The 20,471-nt window shown below is 46.9% G+C and overlaps 2 protein-coding genes across 11 annotated transcripts; one reads left to right on the plus strand and one right to left on the minus strand.

The window, feature by feature from the left end:
• The first annotated feature begins 49 nt into the window (after nt 1–49).
• LOC120656537 lies at nt 50–9,375 on the plus strand. 8 transcript variants are annotated; one of them, XM_039934660.1, is made up of 4 exons: nt 50–273; nt 533–758; nt 7,174–7,452; nt 8,827–9,375. In XM_039934660.1, the coding sequence occupies exons 3-4, from the start codon at nt 7,201–7,203 to the stop codon at nt 8,938–8,940; spliced, it is 366 nt and encodes a 121-aa protein (XP_039790594.1). In that variant the 5' UTR covers nt 50–273; nt 533–758; nt 7,174–7,200; the 3' UTR covers nt 8,941–9,375. The 8 variants fall into 8 exon arrangements, with proteins under 8 accessions (XP_039790594.1, XP_039790595.1, XP_039790591.1 ...); XM_039934661.1 differs by having other exon boundaries at nt 7,177–7,452; XM_039934657.1 differs by having other exon boundaries at nt 659–758.
• On the minus strand, nt 9,336–15,766 carry LOC120656536. Of its 3 annotated transcripts, none has more exons than XM_039934652.1 (9): nt 15,192–15,766; nt 13,412–14,020; nt 12,895–12,997; nt 11,853–11,921; nt 11,399–11,477; nt 10,885–10,973; nt 10,508–10,569; nt 10,306–10,402; nt 9,336–9,843 (listed from the first exon to the last, which is right to left on the minus strand). In XM_039934652.1, the coding sequence occupies exons 2-9, from the start codon at nt 13,717–13,719 to the stop codon at nt 9,793–9,795; spliced, it is 858 nt and encodes a 285-aa protein (XP_039790586.1). In that variant the 5' UTR covers nt 13,720–14,020; nt 15,192–15,766; the 3' UTR covers nt 9,336–9,792. The 3 variants fall into 3 exon arrangements, with proteins under 3 accessions (XP_039790586.1, XP_039790584.1, XP_039790585.1); XM_039934650.1 differs by having other exon boundaries at nt 11,363–11,477; nt 15,192–15,754; XM_039934651.1 differs by lacking the exon at nt 15,192–15,766 and adding an exon at nt 14,706–14,727 and having other exon boundaries at nt 11,363–11,477.
• Between the last annotated feature and the right edge of the window lie 4,705 nt (nt 15,767–20,471).

Genomic DNA, 20,471 nt, shown 5'->3' on the forward strand with positions numbered 1-20,471 from the left:
AACTGTATAGTATTCGGCAGTGTTGTGCGGTTGAGGCCCTGTCATCACCGTCGGTTTTAACCCCACACGGAAGTTCCAAGTTACATACCCCCACCCCACCCTCACAGTGGCAACGAATACAGAAGCCGGCGTACCCTCACCTCGCAGATTACCCCCGCCGCCCCGCGATTTTACCGCATTCATCGTAGCCTCGCCCAGGAGGATTGCAGGATTGGGTCGGCGTTGGCGTTGAGGCGAGAGCAAAACCCCTCCTTTTTCACCCACGCCGTGGAGGTAAGCTGCCAGCACAAGCCCATTCTTCTCCCTTTCTTTCTCGAACCACCTTTCTCCCTTTCTCGCTTGCTTCCTGTGTTAGTTTCATGCTGTTTAGGTTAATAGCCATTGCAGCAACCAATGACTGGTGCCAGTAGCAACTGTTTAGGGTGGTAGAGCCGAGGAAAGGTGAAGAAAGCAGCAGCGGAAACTGCTGTGGTCGATTCCTTTCCCTCATTTAACCTTGATCGCACGGCGCAAGCCGATTAATTAATCCCAGGAACAGGGGCAAGAATGCATTTTTGCGGCATCTTTTCTGTCACGGGGAGCCCCGCTAGCGATATATTTTTTTTAATCTCTGTCCACTTATGAAAGATTTTGTTTATGGGTCCGGACATATGACCAGGAGTCGGTACCCTGTTTCTTGAGTCCTTGTGGCCTTTTGGGAGAAGAAGAGGAGGAGGAGGCGGCAGGGGAATTGGGATTCCAACCTGATTGGATTTGTGGTAAGTGGTGCTAAATCACCGACCCAACAATGCTGGGCGGAATCTATCATGGTTTTGCTTCTAATGCAGTTGTTTGTTTCTCTCCTGATTTAGACGAAGCTGACTGCATCCAGTGATCCTGTTCAGTTAGTTATACTCTTTCGGTTTAAGTCGTGAGGGGGATAAGCAAAAATTCCTGCTCCTCGGTCAATTTTGTTTTTTTTGCAGTTGTAATGCCCTAACTTTCCGTTTCAGTTGTTGCTGTCTGTAGTGTAGGAAAGAATAATAGTTTGTATTCCTCCAAACCCTAGAAGGATGGGATATATAGATCCTGGACGGGGTTGGTGGAGAGATACACGGCGCTGACGTTATTGCAGTAGACGAGCGTGCTCTTGGCGAGCGGACTGTGGAGCTTCGCCAAGAGCTGTCGTAGTCAGGACGCCTCCGCCACGCCGTTAGCGACAACCCGGTACTCCGCCTCAGCACTGGAGCGGGAGACAACCGGCTGCTGCTTGGACGACCAGGAGACCAGGTTTCGCCCAGGAAGACGGCGTAGCCGGAAGTGGAGCAACGAGTGTCCGGGCAGCCAGCCTAGTCAGTGTCGGTGTAGACCACCAGCTCAGCAGAGGACGAGCGGTGAAGCACCAGGCCGAGGTCCACAGTGTCACGGACGTAGCGGAGGAGACACTTCAGCGCAGCAAGGTGTGACTCCCGGGGATCATGCATATGGAGACAGACCTGCTGAACAGCGTAGGTGAGGTCTGGCCTGGTGAACATGAGGTACTGCAAAGCGCCAGCCAGACTCCGGTAGGTAGTAGGATCAGCCATCGGATCACCCAGATCAGCAGACAGCTTCGCCTGAGTGTCGACAGAAGTGGAGCAGGGTTTGCAATCAGTCATCCCAGCCCGCTCCAGAATATCGAGTGCGTACTGCCGCTGGTGTAGGAGAATGCCAGACGGGCGAGGCTCAATAGTGACGCCCAAGAAGTGGTGGAGTTGACCCAGATCCTTCATAGCAAACTCCTGCTGCAGAGAGGAGATGACACTCTGAAGCAACTGCTGACTGGAGGTTGTGAGCACAATGTCATCGACATAGAGCAGCAGATATGCAGTCTTATCCCCACGGCGGTAGATGAAGAGAGACGTGTCAGACTTGGCCTCGGTGAACCCCAATGTCAGCAAAGACATGGCGAACCGAGAGTACCAAGCCCGAGGAGCCTGCTTCAGACCATAGAGAGACTTGTTAAGTTGGCAGACCATATCCGGACGACTTGAGTCCACAAATCCCGCTGGCTGAGAGCAGTAGACAGTCTCTGACAGAGTGCCGTGAAGAAACGCATTCTTCACGTCCAGCTGATGCACAGGCCAGGAGCGCGAGAGCGCAAGCGAGAGGACCGTGCGCACAGTAGCAGGCTTCACCACTGGGCTGAAGGTCTCATCATAGTCCACACTAGGTCGCTGAGTGAACCTCCGGAGAACCCAACGAGCCTTGTAGCGCTCCAGTGTGCCCATCAGCCCGACGCTTATGCGTCCAGATCCACTTGCCAGTCACCACATTGCAACCAGACGGACGCGGCACGAGATCCCACGTCGGTTGGTAAGAAGAGCCGCGTATTCCTCTTCCATCGCGCAACGCCAGTGAGCATCCGCCAAGGCGTCGCGGACAGAGGAGGGTACCGGAGAGACCCGCGGCTCTCCCTCGGTGGCGGAGAGAGTCGCGGCCTGAGACGCCATCCGCCGAGTCACCATGGGATAGATATGCCGAGGATCCCGATGGACGACGGGCGGGTGGTACACTGCCGGCTCGGCTCGAGAGGGAGCTGGTGGAGGCGGCGGCAGCGACGGCTCCGGTGGAGGCGTCGCAGGAGCCTCCGGAGCAGGAGGCAGCGCCGGTGTCGGCACCGAACGACGCCGGTACACCTGCACCGGCTCAGCGTACCGCGGCGGCGCCGGTGTCGGCGCCGAACGACGCCGGTACACCTGCACCGGCTGAGCATACCTTGCAGGTGTAGAGGAAGGCACCGGAGCCACGCGTGGTGTAGCAGCAGACACCGGGGCCGCGCGTGGCGCAGCAGAAGACACCGGGTCCGCGCGCGGCACGATCGGAGGTCCGGGGGCCGCGCGTGGCGCGACTGCGGGCACCGGGGCTGCGCTCGGCGCAGCAAGGATCACCGGGAATGGTGCCGGTGTACCGGGAAAACCTGCAGGGAAAGGATAGACAGGAAAATGTGGCTGAACCACCGGGTCAGTCAGAAACAGAGACTCCAGCTAGGGGTCAGGAGAAGGTGTGGACGAGGTGGAGTAGGGGAAATCCGACTCGTCAAAGACGACGTGTCGGGAGATCAGAATACGGCGAGAGGTGAGGTCAAAGCATCGGTACCCCTTGTAGTCAGGGGAGTAATCAAGAAACACACAACGAGTCGAGCGGGGCGCCAGCTTGTGAGCAGTGGCGGAGGTGTTAGGGTAACACGCACACCCGAAGACCCGAAGGTGATCGTAGCGAGGAGGGGTACCGAAAAGAGCGTGGTGTGGAGTGGGAGTAGGATAAGCAGTAGACGGAAGACGGTTGAGCAAGTAGGTGGCGATGTGGAGGCTCTCAGCCCAGAAGCATGGGGGCAGAGAGGCCTGGATCAGAAGGGTGCGCACGACGTCGTTCGTCGTGCGAATCATCCGCTCAGCCTTGCCGTTCTGAGGAGAGGTATACGGACAAAACATACGCAGCTGAACACCCCGAGAGGGGAAGAAAGAATGGGAGGTGGAGTTGTCGAACTCCCGCCCGTTGTCACACTGGACGGTCTTAACGGTGAGGCCGAACTGAGTGGACACCCAGGCAAAGAAGTGGAGGAGGGCGGGAAAGGTCTAAGACTTGGCGCGCAAAGGAAACGTCCAAGAGTAGTGCGAGAAATCATCGACCACCACCAGATAGTACTTATAGCCAGAAAGGCTAAGAACAGGAGAGGTCCACAGGTCACAGTGAATAAGATCAAATGCATGCGTCGCATGCGAAGAAGAAGAAAAAGGGAGCCGAACATGGCGATCGAGCTGGAACGCATGGCAGAGGGGCTTAGCAGGAGCCCTAGTACCAGGAACATCGGTACTACGACTGAGTTGAGCCAGAACGTCGCGGCCAGGGTGACCAAGACGGCGGTGCCAGGTGGTGGAAGACGGCGTCGCGACAAAAGCGGCAGACCAAGACGGCCAGGGCGAAGAAGAAGGCGAGAGTGGTGCAGCGGAAGAAGGAAGGCGAAGGGTGTAAAGGGGCCCTGTGCTGTCACACCGGAGTAGCGGACGCCGGGAGGCCGAATCCTTTACAGTGAGGCCAGAAGAATCAAACTCGATGGAAAAAGAATTGTCAGCTGTAAACTGACGAATGGAAAGAAAGTTATGAACCATCTGAGGAGCAACAAGGACATTGGGAAGACAAAAAGAGCCAAGAGCAGAACCCACGGCGGTGACAGGAAGGCAAGGGCCATCACCAACCATGATGGATGAAGGACAAGAGGGGTGTGGGGGTCGGACAGAAGAGAGGATACCGGCATCTGGGGTGGTGTGGAAGGAGGCACCCGAGTCGGCGATCCACTCAATGCTGACTGGCGGCGTCAGCCCCATGGCACTGAAGGACTGCGCCAGTGCAGCCTGGTCCCACCCCCGGCCAGGTCGGTTGCTGGCTGGGCTGAGCGGGCCGGGTCCAGAACGGCGCGACCGCGGGCGGCATACCGAATGCAGGCCACGCGGGCGCGGGCGCGTGCATGGGAAGTCTGGCAGCAACGCCGGGGAAAGCGGATCCGGCGGCCGGGGCGGCGGCGGCGCCCTGGGGCAGCCACGCGCCGAGGGAGGTAGCCTGTGCAGCGCGCGCGGCGGCGAGGGAGGCAGCGGCCCGCGCGGGGTCTCTGGGCGCGACGACCTGCGCGGCGAGCGCGGCGGGCCCGACGGCTTGCGCGGCGTAAGCGGCGGCAAGGGAGGCAGCGGCCCGCGCGGCCTGCGCGGCGGGCGCGACGGCCTGGACGAGCTTGGCCGCGACGAGCTTGGTCTCGAGGTCCCGCAACACCTCCTGGGCGCGCTCATGCGCGGTAGCAGGGGCGGCGCCGGGGGCCGCGAGAGGCGCCAGGGCGACGACAGCGATGGGGAGCGGTGGGTGCGGGAGCGTGACGACGGCGCGGTAGAGCGCGACCCGTGCGTCGAGCGGCTCCTGCGCGCCCACACCCGCGGCGGCGGCGGCCCAGGGGGCGGAGGCCCATGTCGATGCGGCCCACGGGGAGACGCCCCTGGCAGTGGCAGCCACAGGCGGCGGTCCAGGGGGCGAAAGCCCAGGGGGAGGCACTGGCGCGACCGTGGGTGCTGGGGCACACGCATGCGCATGCGGGGCCCTGCCTCGAGGAGATCCAGGCGGCGCAGCCGGCGCTGGAGGCAGTGGTGCGCCCAGGGCAGCAGCACCCGCGGCGGCGGCCCTGGCATCCGCGGCGGCTGCAGGGGCGTCCGTGCCCGCGCCGGCCCCGCCCGCGAGCAGGGGAGGCAGCGTGCGAGCAGGGGCGTCCGCGCCCGCAGCAGGGGCGGCGGCAGCGGCGGCGGCGGCGGGCGGATCGGGCAAGGCAGGCACAGCGCGAGCAGGGGATACAGCGCCCGCTGCGCCCGCGAGCAGGGGAGGCGGCGCACGAGCAGGGGAGCTGGGAAAGGAAGAAAGGGGAGGGAAGGAGGAGAGGGGAGGGAGGGGCGGCGCCGGCGGCTGGCCAGCCATGGCGCCGGCGGCGGCGGCGGCCAGAGGGTGAGAGGAGGGAGGAGAAAGAAGGCTAGGCTAATGATACCATGTAGGAAAGAAGAATGGCTTGTATTCCTCCAAACTCTAAAAGGGTGGGATATATAGATCCTATACATGGGCCTCTATACATAGGCTCACATATACACCAACATGTAGGAGTAGGATCATCCCTCTGGCTCATCAGGTTTTGTTTCAAAGGAAGACGGCATGAATTTTGAAACGTAACTAGTCAATTTTTTTTTTTCTGTAAAAGGGTTCGGCTAAAATTAAAGGTGTTTCATTGAGGAAGTAGAATAGGGAGATGACTGATGTCATTGAGCGGTTCTATGTTTCAGGTACTAGATATGCTTAATCTGATCACTGGACGGCAGATGAAACTAGGTTCATATTTGCTTTGCCCATAGGGAGGAATGTGCTTGCATTTACTTCATTTCTCTATTATGACGAACTGAGTGAGGGAGTTCATGTCTCTCTACTGTGCTACTTCATTTGTTCTGTTTCTATTTCCTTAATATTCTTAACTTCGTTAGGCTGCTCCTATTGAGATTGTTGGATTGTTCTTCATGTTTGGTGTTTGTCTATTTAAAAAAATTCGAACTCTTTGCGCTGAGATGCTTGTTTTTTGTCCATTTATGTATCAAAGGGTTGGTTGAAAATAGTAGCGGATCCGTATGTTTGCAGGATGTAGTACATTTTCTTGTAAAAATAAAATAAATGCTCTCTAATGCTGTAGAGTTCGAAAGTTCATTGGACTCTTTAAGTAATTTGATAAAATCAACGCTTCCAGTTAAAGCCGGTGAGTTATTGTCATTGGGTCAGTTCATATAAACATGCACTTATGCTGATCATTAAGTTCTTCTGTCAATGATCAAGAATTTGTGAAATTTATTCATATGCAAATTTATCAATAAAGAAAAATTAATGAAATAATAGGGGAACTACAAATTTGAGGTGTGTTAGTTTCTAAGTTAGAAACTTCTATATAGGGGTCTGATTAACCACTCGTTTCTGCAAGGTAACAATCATGTGTACATATACAAAGCAGAGGGTTTGATTGAGTGTTTCATGGTAGATGAGCAACTAAGATCACATGTTAGGAAAGTCATGAGTGATAAATAGGTTCTTTCTAAAATTCTATCTGAAACATACACGTATTTTATTGCATATTTTTTTGACATAAAATATTTTATTGCATATCGTAGTTTTCCATATAGTATCACGTTTGTTTTCTGTCACCCCTTTTTACCTGAATATGAGCAACTCATTTTGAAGTTTCTGACCTTTTTCCGATGGCTGCAAAATTATTTTTGGTTGTAACCATCTCATTAATTTCCTTGTGAGAAATAACTGGTACCTTCTTTCAGTTTCAGCTGCCTTCCTCGCTGGATATCCAGGGAGAGGCAAGGTGGCCAAATTTGGCTTCCCTTTTCCCTGTCTTTTTTTATATATATAAAAAGCCCAACAATATGCAGAAAGGTCTCATCCATAACTAACATTGTAATCTTCTGCAATTACCATTTTACCCCTTGCTGCACTATACAGGGCCTTTTCTCTGATGCACATGCTGACATCTGTTTGCTTCTAGACATGCTCCAAGAATCGGTTTCTCTTTTTGCCTTTCCTTAAATACGTCCACATCATTGCCTCTGATCCTTTGTCATCTGCAACTGCAAGATATAGCAGAGGGCACACTACACAGGAGCACCAATGGATCAGGGGATGGAACTGAGGGGATGCGTTTGTCGGATCAAGAGCTCCGCACTTGAGATTCTGTCCATGGAAGAGGATCTGGTGACTGATCTGGATGATGATCTGTGGGATTTGATCAGGAGGGATCTCCAGCTCAAAGCCACCTTCCTGTACATTGACCTGAGCTGTGTGATCACCCATAACGAGTGCGAGGAGCGCAGGGAGGAGATTACCCTTCTCGCCAACAATTTCTTCTACTTCATGGATGAGGTGATGTGATTGGTGCCTTCTTCTCCCATATTTGATAGCTTTCATTAGAAGCATTCCTTTGTTGGCTAGCAGTCAGCATGATAAATTCATTGGGTAGTCAAGACCGTGCACACACCAAATCCTTCTTTGTTTTGCATAATTCTTAGCAATTAAAACTTACCCCATTTGGACCCACTTATCAACCGATTTTAACAGAGATGGTATTGCATACCTCATCATAGATATAGCATTGCTCAATCAACAATTGTTCATCGTTCAGAATTTCCGTGATATCTTGTACTACATACCATACAGTCAACATTTTTTTTTGGTGACAGAGATAGGGTAGCTCTGCAATTGCTTAATTTGAATGCTCTCCCTGAATTCTGGCAGAATACCTTCTTCTCCTTTTTTTTTGGGGGGGGGGGTGTAATTATTTATTTTTTTTATGAAAAATTCTTGACAGTTAAAATTAATCCCATTCGGCCTACTTATCAGGCGATCATAGCCTCCATCCGCAATTGTTGGTTATTTAGAGATACCTTGATATCAAGCACTGCATACCATAGATTCTGCTGAGCCACAAACTTAAGCAATCTTTCCTTTTTTTCTCGAACACAGCAATCTTTCTTTAGAAAGAGGAAGAGATAAGGTTACTCTGAATTCTCTTAATACATGTTGTCTCTGAATTCTATGAGATCTACAGCTATTTCTGAGCGTTTATTCAGGTGGCTGAGGGATTGGGTTGTTAACCAATCTTTGTAATAATTGGCCGAAGGTGATATAGTATAATGCATTCTTGCCGAGAGTAATACTTAATCAAAGACAAACTTTCACCACCGAGCTACTAGCTAGTGGAATAAAATACTACATCACGGTCTCCCATTTGGTACCAGCTCACGGCAAAAGCTGTAATTCTTGTAGTGAGAAGCTAAATCTACCTCAGATTGCCCTAATTCCACTCACTTGAGAAAGTTGAACCAGAGGGAACTGCATTATGGAGATTTGAGAAAGCTTCTCACCACTTTGTACCATAATCAGGTCAACAAAGACCAGCCAGATCATCTAGATATATACAAACTGCTGACCAATAAACAAGTTGACCAGTATTTCCCATTGAGATTTGAGAAGCTATTGAGATTTAAGAAGCTTGTGCACCATTTATCAAGTTCTTGTGATTCTTGGCTAGTATTTCCCAATAAATTGAAGTTAATGCGTAATCATTCACGGCTAAACTTGGAGAACACAAACTTTGGCCCTTGTGGTGTAGACACAATACAACAAACAAGTTGGACAATGACACAAGAGGGGTCATGTCAGCTAGTTGGGTTTGTGGATGCATTCGATGCTTTGATTTGACACTGAAACTGCTCTTTGATAAATGCGTGCATGCAGCTGGGTGACGCCGTGGCGAGCCAGAGCGTCTCGGTCGTGAAGGTGTGCTACGGCAACGCGGCTTGCTCGCTCCGCGAGCTGGTCGCCGCCGTTGCGCCGATGGCAGCAGCCTGATGGGCTCACACCATCACATCGCCTGTCGTGAAGCACAAAAAGGAGGGAGAGGCGGTGCGTGAAAAAACTGTTGCAGAAAAGAGGTCGAGATGTACATCAGTGTATGAAATGTGGGCACTGCTACATCGCCAGTGCATATTCATGGTGAGCGAGGTGAATGAAGCGAAGCTAGAAAAAGATCATGTGGGTTGTCCCATGTTCGGCATCGTTTTACTCCTGAATCTCATTCTGTTCGATCGATGATAAACGCTTCAGAAAGCATCTCCAAACATTTGGCAAGAACAGCCGAAGTAGGCTTACAGCATTGTCTCTATGTACACTTGGTTGGAATTGTGATAAACTCTTCCAGTTTGTAAGAGACACCCAGCACATACAGTCATACAGAAGGTCAGATGTTGCAGTTTAGAGAGCCAGGCTTGCATATGAATTATAGTAGATACACACAGAAGGTTGTTACCTTGTAATAACTGACAAAAAGGCTAAGCTTTTCCAGCTAATTATTCATATATAAGTTTAGTATCTATGCTACACCTCTGTTAACATCGATCACCAGGAGAAAACCCAAAAAAGAATCAATATGTGCAACCAGGGTGAGGAAAACTGCAGTTTACGGAAAAACACTCCCTATCTCAAATTCTCAATCACTAATATAGAGCTTCCTGAGAAGGCAAGCTGGACAGCGTTTTTAAAGGCCATATGGTGCGGATCAGCGGATGTTGCTTCATAGCTTTCAGAAAAGCACGACCTTTCTTCGATCTGTGCTTCTCCATGTAGGTACCCAAGCACATGGCTCTTCATATATTTTGACCAAACTATTGCTCAAAATTAAGCCGCTGCCCTGTCTGCAATGGCCTACCATACTCTCGGTTCTTCTTTCAAATGAATGCTGCCAAGAACTTGTGCCTTCAAAAGAAAAGGACGGGATATCAAGAGTGAGCGTTTCAGTATTGGATTTAGAACTCGATGGATAAGAGAGCAACAATATATATAAAGCACTAGTATTCTTTCAATTATGCATGTTGCCGAAGGAAAATGATGAAATTAATTATGTAATTGCAGACAGACTAATGACTGTATCTTTTAAGTACTTTCTGAGTACTGGCTAACAAATTAGCAACTTAAGTAACACTAAGTATGCACCAAGTATTATTTACTGATGGCAGGGCCAAGCAGAAAGTCAACTCATCGATAAAATGTTTGAAGTGAGGAACTGGTGAGTAGTCACATGAATTATTATAGGCAGCTGAATATTGCAAAACCAAAGTGTATTTTTGGTCCTGTATCTTCGCATCAGTAGCTAAGAGCCTGACTAACAATCAACGCAGCCCCGGGTTGCAGATCATGGCAAAAGCAGAAGAAATTTACCATAGGAAATCGAGGGAGTACGTAACTAGCTAGCCTTTCATCCACTGAAACAGGCAATGGGGGCATCTTGCTCATTATTCCGGGAATTTGGCTCATGCTGTTAATAAAGGAGAGAATCACATCAGAGAAAGCACTCGTATAAACACACATTCAAACTTCATTTTGAGACAATTTTTTTAGTATAAAATATGGTAAACTCTACCTTTGTAGTAGACCGTTGATGTTCCTTCTTGTGCGATGGAAAAGATCAATGTTGTTTTGAGCCTGAAAAGTATTATCATGTTGAATTGAAATTTACTCCTGCACAGCCAAATCTTCCAACAGCATATGACAATTTCTCATGAAAATGTGCACCAAGCAGACGCGGGAATGTTTTTTTCTCTAATGATGCGAAATTCTCATGAGCACATTGGATAGAGCCAGCTATTAACCTCATCGTGTACGCTACAGATTTGTGACAGACTAAATTAAGAGTAAATCTGGACGAGGATGCATATTTTTAACATAACACTAAAGCCTTGAACTGAATTTCCAGCTAAATTAGCAGACACATTGTACAAGAAGAAACAAAAGACCAACCTGCGATGTCAAAATATTTACTTCTATTTCATTGAGAAGTCGAGCATTTTCTTCCAATATATTTAACATTTCACGATCAATTTGAGAATCTGCATAAAAGGAAAAAAGACATGTCAAACCTTGTGCAAAATTGAATAATCTGAAATAAGCAAGATGATCTTTGTTTCAAAATTTTTGCCAATAGGGAAAGCCCATATGCATGTACTGGAAACTAAGAGGACTCTAGAACATTTACAATATAAAAATCCTAAAATATGCTGAAAGAGTGTGGTAATTCCTTTTAGCAGCAGAATCATCGTCAATAGGGCTAAATGACTAATAAATGCATTAGCAAGGTCTCTACTTTTATATGGAAATAACTTTTTAGCATTCTTAGGAACACAAAAAGGGTTGAAATATTTCACTGTTGCCAAAAGCAATGGGAAAAAGGTATTATACATAGTCAATTACTTGATAACTCTATAGGTGACCTACCAACCTCCAGATAGAAATTCGTTATTGTGTCTGGTGTTACGAGGCATAAAGGCAGAAGCTCTCATGTCAGTCTGAACTGGAGGATTGGTAACCCATGATGACGGCTCAGCCATTTTGTCCTGAGAAACAACCATATTCAGAGTCATTTAAAAATAAGCTCATAAATGTGACAAATCACCTATGAAATTATAAGGTTTCATCATGTATATTTGCCATCTCAAGTTTAATTTTGACAGTATCACATTATAAAGCATTTTTCTGTTTGGGGGTTAATCTGGCATTAAATGTTGACTTCATTCCATCATTTCCACAAACACCAGAACATTTGTACATGCTGGAGCCGTGGACTGTGGTGTGTTTCAAAATAAATTTGATATCAGAAAAGAAGTCCAAATTTGGATAAATCTATCAGGAGTCAGAATAGTGATTTCTTCAAGAGTATTCTGGTGCTAACAAGAGGCGGCGATGTCATAAAAAAATGGAATAATGAGTACCTTTCTATCTTTTATCTTTTTTCCAGGATAGTGTTCTTCAGGCTTCCGTCGTCTTGTAGCTTCTTTTCTCTATAAAAATAATCTAATTATTGGTACCAACTGAATCGATAAAGAGAGCAATAATTGATGAACTCCCTTAGCAAGATCACTATAATCATCATTACCAGCAGAGAAATGTTAATAAATTCCGGTAGTAAGCATCAAGTAGAATACAAATAATGTTACTCAATATATATAAAACCTTGGGATCAGCAACCCTATGTTTCGCTAGCCATCTACAAGAATTATTCTTCTTTTCCTCATCTCTTTGATGTAAAAAAGAGAGGCATGGAATTATTCTTATTTGTCGCTTTGGCAAATGGCAATTTCAGTTAGGCTAGTTCAACGGTATTCACAGATAAATCAACTCAAACATGGCATCTTAGTTGGACTAACAGAAAAAGGTAAATAAAAACACACATGCTGACCCTTCTAAGCGATATACATGCTCTCAAGTTTTGACATGAAACAAGAGCAGAGAAGCAGACGAACATAAGGCTGCAAACCTTATTGGTAGTAATGTCAAAAGCAGGGACTTTTCAGCCTCCCTTATATTAATATAGTACACAATAGACAAATACAAAGGTAAGTCTTTGAGGCAACAGCTCAAAAGGATACTTAGGAGGACCAGCTCAGATCACACTAACTTTAAAGTTCATAATAGACCATTATAGTATTTTTATAGATGTTGGCAAATAAGTGTATCTTCCGCATGATGTACTTTCACATAAGCGGCACTGGTTTAGTGGAATTATGGTGATATTATCTTGACAAGACACAGAAGTATAAACTACTGTTAGTCTCCATCCATAAGCTGAAGCGGGACCACATGTTCCTTTCAAGCAAAATAATCTAGAGTGGATGAACATCTAGCATGACTTTTGTATATATCAGTGCTGTTAGCTACCAATGGAGTTTCACATTTGAAATGTGGACTGAAAACAACATATGAGGAAATGGCATTCAGACGCTGCATAATAGATAAAAGAAATCAGGGGCTAACCGCTGCCATCCATTGGCATCTCATGGCTACATCTCTTACTGTTTTGTCTGGTAACGTGGCTGCTATCTTTATGTACTTCATGATTCCCGGTTCATTTGCATACCTGAAAATTTCATCAGCCGGAACAAAATAATGAATAAATAAAAGCTTGAACACAAGATAGACAAATGATTTCTTGTGACAACAGCATCATGTCCCTGTTTATTGGATCAAGTATCAGTAAAAATAATGAAAGTGAAATGAACTGATACATTTTTAGTAAAAGAACAAAGAGATATATTTCAAACAAATTTGCTCATGTAACAATTCCTTAAAAAATAGAGAGTATTCCTTTTGTGAGAGGATAAAAAAGGGAAGTAAGGTGAATTTCTGACTAAAATCAGCCACAAACATCACAAAAATCAGTATTATGAAACCATTTAGGTATTTTGGCAGCACAAAATCTTGGCAGTTTGGCCTATGGTCACGATCAGATTGTTAAATAGCATTGAATTATAAATATAGGAATATATCTTACTTGATGAGGCCATCATTCAACATTTGCAGTTCAGCATAGGACCACTCCACAGCCATTGGTGCACTATACTTGAGGCTCTGGCCAGAAGAATCAGGAATCATGTTTGGTGAACCAGTGGATACAATTGTGGAAGATGTAGTGTTCAACATCACCATATTGCCATTCATTGCGCTGGAAGTGTCCAGACAAACTGGCATGGCTCCTCCTGACCCACTGGTAATTGAACTCGTCTGAAATGAAACCACATGTTGGTTGCAGAATGAATGTGGAAATACCCCATAGTGGTTAGGATCTGTTGACATCTGCATGCCAGACGAAAATTTCACTCTCACTTAACCCTCACGAACACGTCATCAAGCTTCAGAACAACACTTATAATTTGTTAACCCCCCTTGAACCTTTCTCCGAAGATGAGGAAACTTTTGGAGAAAATATTACAGTTCCATTGTGATACAACCCACATCAGCTCGACAAACAGGATGCCATAAACTCATTAAGTAACCATGGATGCCATCCAAAACTATGACGATGATTTGCAAAGCTTGACTGAATAGATCTTTCTTCTAATTGAAGTATACTTAGTTTTGAGACACGTCCACACTAGACTTCCTACAGAAGACATGAGAAAAGTAACATTAGTGCAATTGCTCCACGCAACACTAAGTACTAGAGGGTTCCACAGCACACATGGTAGTATAATAATTAATGAAGCTAATCCAATCCAAAGTAAACTTTCAGTTGGCGACTGAGGATCAACTTTTTGAAGAGAAGCATCAGTGATCACATCACAAAAATGAAAATGATAAGAGGCAGAAAGATACCATCCAATGCTCAAACAATTTATTTTATCGTAGTCAAATGTCCTGGATAACTGTTTACTCAGATGGGTCTTACAAGAAGTGCCTAACCATAGTTGTCGCAACTACATGAACTATCATTAGAACTATGAAAAGCAAGAGCGCACCATGTGAAATAATTCAGCCATGTCAGCATAGCACGCAAAGCAAGAATGTAAATATCCAGCACAAGTTAATTATATCAAGAGTTGAAGACCACATCATTGATGAATCAATAATACGAGGATATGCTCCTTAATGTAAAGATCCAACAAACATCATGAAAAGAGAGTTGATAGGCCTAAGGAATAAGCTATCAGCTATGTCAGTTCTAGTAGAAAGGACACGAGATTTTGAACCGAAGAGAAGGCATCATCAAAACTCAAACGAACAATCAAAAGTTGAGCTTTAGTCATGCTATCAACCAGATGAATCAAAGAAGACATTAGCAAAAAAACCTCGAAGAGTAGGCTTCTACAGGGACTTCACAATTGCAGCAGAGGGAAGAGGCTAACAAGGCAGACAACGCAAATTAAACTGCAGCAGGGTTGAGACCTCAGGATGGAACGCGCTGCTTGAAGAGGGCAGGCACCAAGAAACAAGAGTGTCTGGTCAGGTTATCGATCTGCTCCTACACTAGGCAAGCAGCACGGAAAGGCTTGAACGAAAAGGAAGCAACCAAATCAAGCAACGATGATTGCACGAAAGACGGCGGCCCCCAGGCGCGCAGGGCACTATCCAAGGAACTCGCTTTTCCGCATCGAGTTGCACGCCGAGAGCCCGAACGGCCCGCCAAGCTCCCTTCTTTTCGCTAGGTCACGCAACCGAATCAAGAGACCACTGACGCACGAGCGCAACCCGGCCGCTGGCCCCCGATCCTACCAAATCAGGATCTTTTGCCGATCACGCAAGCAAATTCCAAGAGCCCAAATCAAGAAACACACCTGAGCCGACGCCAACGATTCGTCCGCCGAGCTAGCGGAAGCAGAGGACGCAAACGTGCGGGAATGGAGTGTGAGCTGGTGGTCTCTTCTCCTCCTTCGGTGTGCCCCCGGCCTTCTTTAAATGGTGGTGCCGTCCAGCTTTGTGCGCTCCAATGGAAAGGCAGGGGAGGAGGGGGGAGAGCGCAACCAAAAAGCGGCGGCCCCGCCTCCCCCAAAGGCGAGACGCTGCTCGCTTATATGCGCTCAGAAAGGAAGGAGCCGGCCACAACTTGCAGCACACCAGCACTAGCACTAAGCGAGAAAGAGAGAGAGCTGGGCGGCCACACGAGCGAGGGCCGCCGCCGTGACGGCTCGAGGAGGACGAGACAGAGAGAGGCAGGGAGGCCGAGGGGCAGATGAGATCTCTTGGAATTCAGCGCTCGCCGGTAGATGGAAACACTGGCGCCGGGATTATTCCCAACGCCTGCCAAACAATTATTGCCACTATAAACTAGTATTACTCCTGCTAGTCTACTCGCTCTGTGCTTTCTTTGTTCGGCTCCACTTTTTCTAGTGAGGAAAGAATCGAGTGCTCGTCCCCTTTCTGGCGTCTCCTCTCCTCCCTTTTTCTTAATCCTCCTCCATTGCCCTCCCCTGGAATTGCTTTCCTGGTCACCAGCTTACTTGCTCCAATTGCGCGCGTGCATTTGGTAAGAGGAGAATTCTTCCTCTGTCTCTCGTAGCGTGCGTGTTCGCTCGGTGGCATCAGGAGTTAGGACATGACAGCTCCGAGCCCGTTTGTTTAGTCGTCGACCGAGCAGTAGTAGTGTGCGCGAAAGGCCATGGCGGACTCAGTTGGCAGTGGTTGATGTGTCGGCCGGAGTGGTGGTGGGCGGTCAACTGGCCGGGCGGGCCGGTAAAAGAGACGGCCGGAGACGGAGATCTTTTCTGTGCTCTCGCTTATCCGCTCATGGCCTGGGATCCAGCTTCCATCCATGTGTTTGTTGCGCGCGCGGGATGTATCTGGCTCAGGCTGCTGCTACTTGCACTGCGGATCAAGGTGCGGGTGGACCGGTGGTTCCAAGTGTCAGCTGTTTTGAATTGGATACTGAAGAACCATGCCTCAAGTTGGTCTTCTGTTGTTTGGAGTAGAAGGTGCTAGCATAAGCATCTAGAGTAGAAAACAAGAACAAGCAAACAGTGCTACTAGACATCTAAGCTCAAAATCTAACCAAATCAGAATCTGTTTGGGAGGGCTCCGGCTCCTTACAAAAAGAGTGGAGCCGGAGGTGGAGCAGGTGGAGCTGGATTTTGTGGCTCTAGCGGCTCCACCTTTTCGTAGGCAAAGCTGCAGTTCCACCTTCTCACATGCTACAGTATGGAGCCACTCCACTTTTTAAGTGTTTGGTAGGACTCCAGCAGGAGCCGCTGAAGAAGCCGGAGCTGAAGCCCTACCAAACAGACCCTCAGTCTGAACATGACTAATCATAGAGACCCTTTTTTCCAGGCTGATGATCTTGGTGAAATTCAAGAACATGCTTGACTAGCACAAGTTTCCTTAGCTCTGTACGGCTCCAAGTAAGCTGCCTACTAGTATTGGAACGAAAGTGGCATATTCTTGCCGAGCAACTCACAAGTACGTTTACTACGATTTCGCTGGTGGACATTGGACGAGACTTCAGGTTCAGATATATATGATCGATGTTCCTTTCCCATCAAGCAAGCAAAGACTTGTTCCATGTAAACGGCGGCAACAATGGTTAATTTCAAGAGGTTTCTGAATCTGTTGACCATGCCTCTGCTTACATCTCGCAGTGCGCGGGGGATCTCGACGCGTGCTCCCTCGGACACCTGGTTTCGCTCGATCACAGCTGGTGGTATAAAATAGCCGTCTCGTGAACCACAAGGTCCGATTGTATAATCCAGGAAAAGCGTCCAAGTACTTCCATTGGCTACATTTGTAAACTCTGATCTGTAATTTATGCTTAACAACCCCTGATCATTTTTTTTACACCGTATTCGACTCAACAAGAACATTTTCATGTGGCTCGAATTGTAGTTCCGCTTTGACCCAAAAGAAAAGGAAAAAAAACTACATTATTAGACCTCAGTACGTAGTACTTTTTGCCAAGATAAGGAACCTTTACGAAAATTATATTCTTATAGTAGTATTAAATTTTCGAAAATCACTTGAGTCGCCGCAGATGAGCCCTGGACCTGGAGAATTTGAGGACAGTGACCGGCGAGTGGATGAGCGCGTGAACGTTTTCTTTTCTTCGCGGAATTGGGGGGTTTGGACTTTGGAGTACGGGACCGGATCACAGTGACAGACAGAGTCCTGCATGCTGACCTGCTACCAAGCCACGCGTCAGCCATGCAAGGTGTCAGCCTGTCAGGCAGGCAGCCCGTTTACCGCCACTAGTTTCTGAGAAGCTGCCGGCGAATTGTTTACCGGCCTAACGCTGTCACTGGAGGATATAGGGTGTGTTTAGTTCCACCCAGTAAACGTAAAAAAGTCGTAAACGCATTAAAGTGAAAAGAAATCTTACTAATTTAAAGTATTAAATAAAGTCTATTTATAAAACTTTTTGTATGGATGGACTGTAAATCGCGAGACGAATCTAATGAGCCTATTTAATTCATGATTTGCAACAGTGATGCTATAGTAACCATCCGCTAATTATTGATTAATCATAGATTAATTAGCATCATTAGATTCGTCTCGCGATTTACAACCCATCTGCGCAAAAAATTTTGTAAATAGACTTCATTTAGTGCTTCAAATTGGGAAGATTCGAAATGAAATTTTTTTTTGCGTTTACAACCTACCAAACTAAACACACCCATAGACGAACTCGGATGGTCAGGTCAACCCAACTAATTAATGCGGACAGCACGGTTAAGGAAAACGAAAGATCGGTATATAGGAATTTGCCGTGAGAAATTGACCGGTATGTTTTAGAAAATTCACATAGGTTCGGTTTGGAACTTTGAAATTAAACTCTATTCTAATACTTATAATTGAGACACAAATTTATTAAGTTAATATGATTATATATCAAAGTTTTAAATAGCCGGCTATAGCTTCCGATATAGATGGCTATAGCTGTTAGGAAGGGCAGTCGCTATGGCATTTAGCCCGCTAAACGCCGTAACAGCAGTCCTGCCGCTAAACAGTTTAGCCGGCGATTTAAAACATTGTTATATATGAATATATTTTTATGTTATTGTTGGCCATGCGGAGGAGATACTTACGTGCTACTCCTATGTTTCTGCTATAAAGAAATGGACCCAAGAGCTAGGCTAGTTTGGTGGTATATAGAATCAATTTTCATCTCCCACCTATGAATATAGGATATGCTTATATCTAAACTCTAAAAGTAGTTGGGAAATGGTGGGATGTCAAATTCTAAGCCAGATAGCTTAGTTTATTAAGTACATTTCGATTTCTTCAAAATGAGAGGATCCAACGTCATTGTAAATTAAAAGACATCTCCTTCTTAATGCAAAGAAACACAACTCTTCTGTGTTTTCGAGAAAAAAAATCCAAACAGTCTCTTAGTTTTTAAACTCGACTGTTGTTTTAAAAATGCACTTGGTTGAAAATTAACCCGTGATCCACAATACTAAAAAATCTTAACCGAGACGGGTAAAACTGATTAACCGAAGCATTTTTTCGCAACCGTCTCGGGTAAAAGGTCACGATAAATGATCTATTGAAGCGCCCCCTCATAAGAGGTGACTTAAATGTGATATAAATATCAGTCCCAGGAGGCTGATACATATTTATTACATCAGATGGTACATCACCGTACAATCCTCTGAAGAGGTGGACACTCGAGACAGACAATAACAAGAAGTAAAAAGGCTACGGTAATACACCAAAGCACGACTCACATGGGATCCAGCTCGGGCTCAGAGTATCGCGTCAGTGAAAGCATCCTGAACGGGGCCAACACCACAGGTAGAGTTGGGTGCGGACGCAACCTCTACTCAACGTCTTTAACCACGAAGTCCGAATCTTCCTCTAAATCAACAACATATATCGGGGTGAGTACAAATGTACTCAGCAAGTCCAACCGCACCCACGGAGGGGATATAAACAGAGTATATGCACATGATTAATCAAGGATAAGGCTATCGGTTAATTTGCGGTAAAGCTAATTTTTATGCACGGGTTTGTTTGAAAGAACAGTATTTTCAAAGCGATTATCTTGACACGTAGGGTTGATCCACACAGGATCTAAGTTTTAAATTGCTACCGAACTCCTCATCCGCCATAGCACACGGCACAGTTGCCGGACACTTTACCAAAACAACACACGCTATCCCAACCATTCCCAGAAGAAACCCTAGTTATGTGAACAAACCGTAACCCGCTCAATACCGTGAGCACGGCTATTCGAACAGTTTTTAACTCTGCAGAGGTGTACACTTTACCCACAAGCGGGGTACCACAGCACGATCACCTTAGTGTCGGTGCAGATCCCATCGAAGCCATTACCCACCTTAGCTAGACCTGAGTAGCCAACACGGGATCCACCAAGGGGTCGTTGACCTACCAACGAGGCCCAACAGGGGTATAATTCACAAAGATCTTATCCCGTCTCCTTGATCACCCGCTGCTCACCAGCTCTCCTGATGACTAACAGACTAACTAGTGGGATTTATGCTAAGCCGTTGCCACACACAACGGTCGAGTGGTTGTACGATAAGTTGAGTTAGGTGAGATGACACATCAACTCGGTCCTTATTTGTGACAAGATGGATATCTCCCAACCTTGCTCAACCACACAGGTACGAGCACACCTTCTGGCAATTCACATAGAAATGCCATCCATCTCATCGAGACACGTCTTTCATTTATTTTCAACAAATCCACCTTTTTCCCTTCCCACACACTCACTCTTTTTTTTTTGTAAATAATCACATTTGATGTGTAGTAGAACGAATATAAGGCCCTGAGCAATTCTAGCAGTGATTAACATTCACACAGAATGAATCATATGTAGACATCAATCTAGGTGGTCAAGGAATGTTTATAACAAATCAAGGGGTGGCTATCCAACCATGTTTTAGCAGTAAAAGCATATGTGTCGGTGCCCTGACCCCGGGGGGTCCGGATCCCAACTAGTAAATGTTGCGTGTTTCCTCGTCCCAGATGTTGATGCAAGAGGCAACACAGTAACGCACGGTTTATCCTGGTTTCGACCGCGGGGCCGTACGTCCAGCAAAGGGGGTGTGCGAGGGCACTGTATTATCTTGCACCTGGGGTGCTTGTAGTAGGGGGTACAAGCGAGA

Source organism: Panicum virgatum, chromosome 1N, assembly GCF_016808335.1.
Source record: "Panicum virgatum strain AP13 chromosome 1N, P.virgatum_v5, whole genome shotgun sequence".
Classification (NCBI taxonomy): domain Eukaryota; kingdom Viridiplantae; phylum Streptophyta; class Magnoliopsida; order Poales; family Poaceae; genus Panicum; species Panicum virgatum.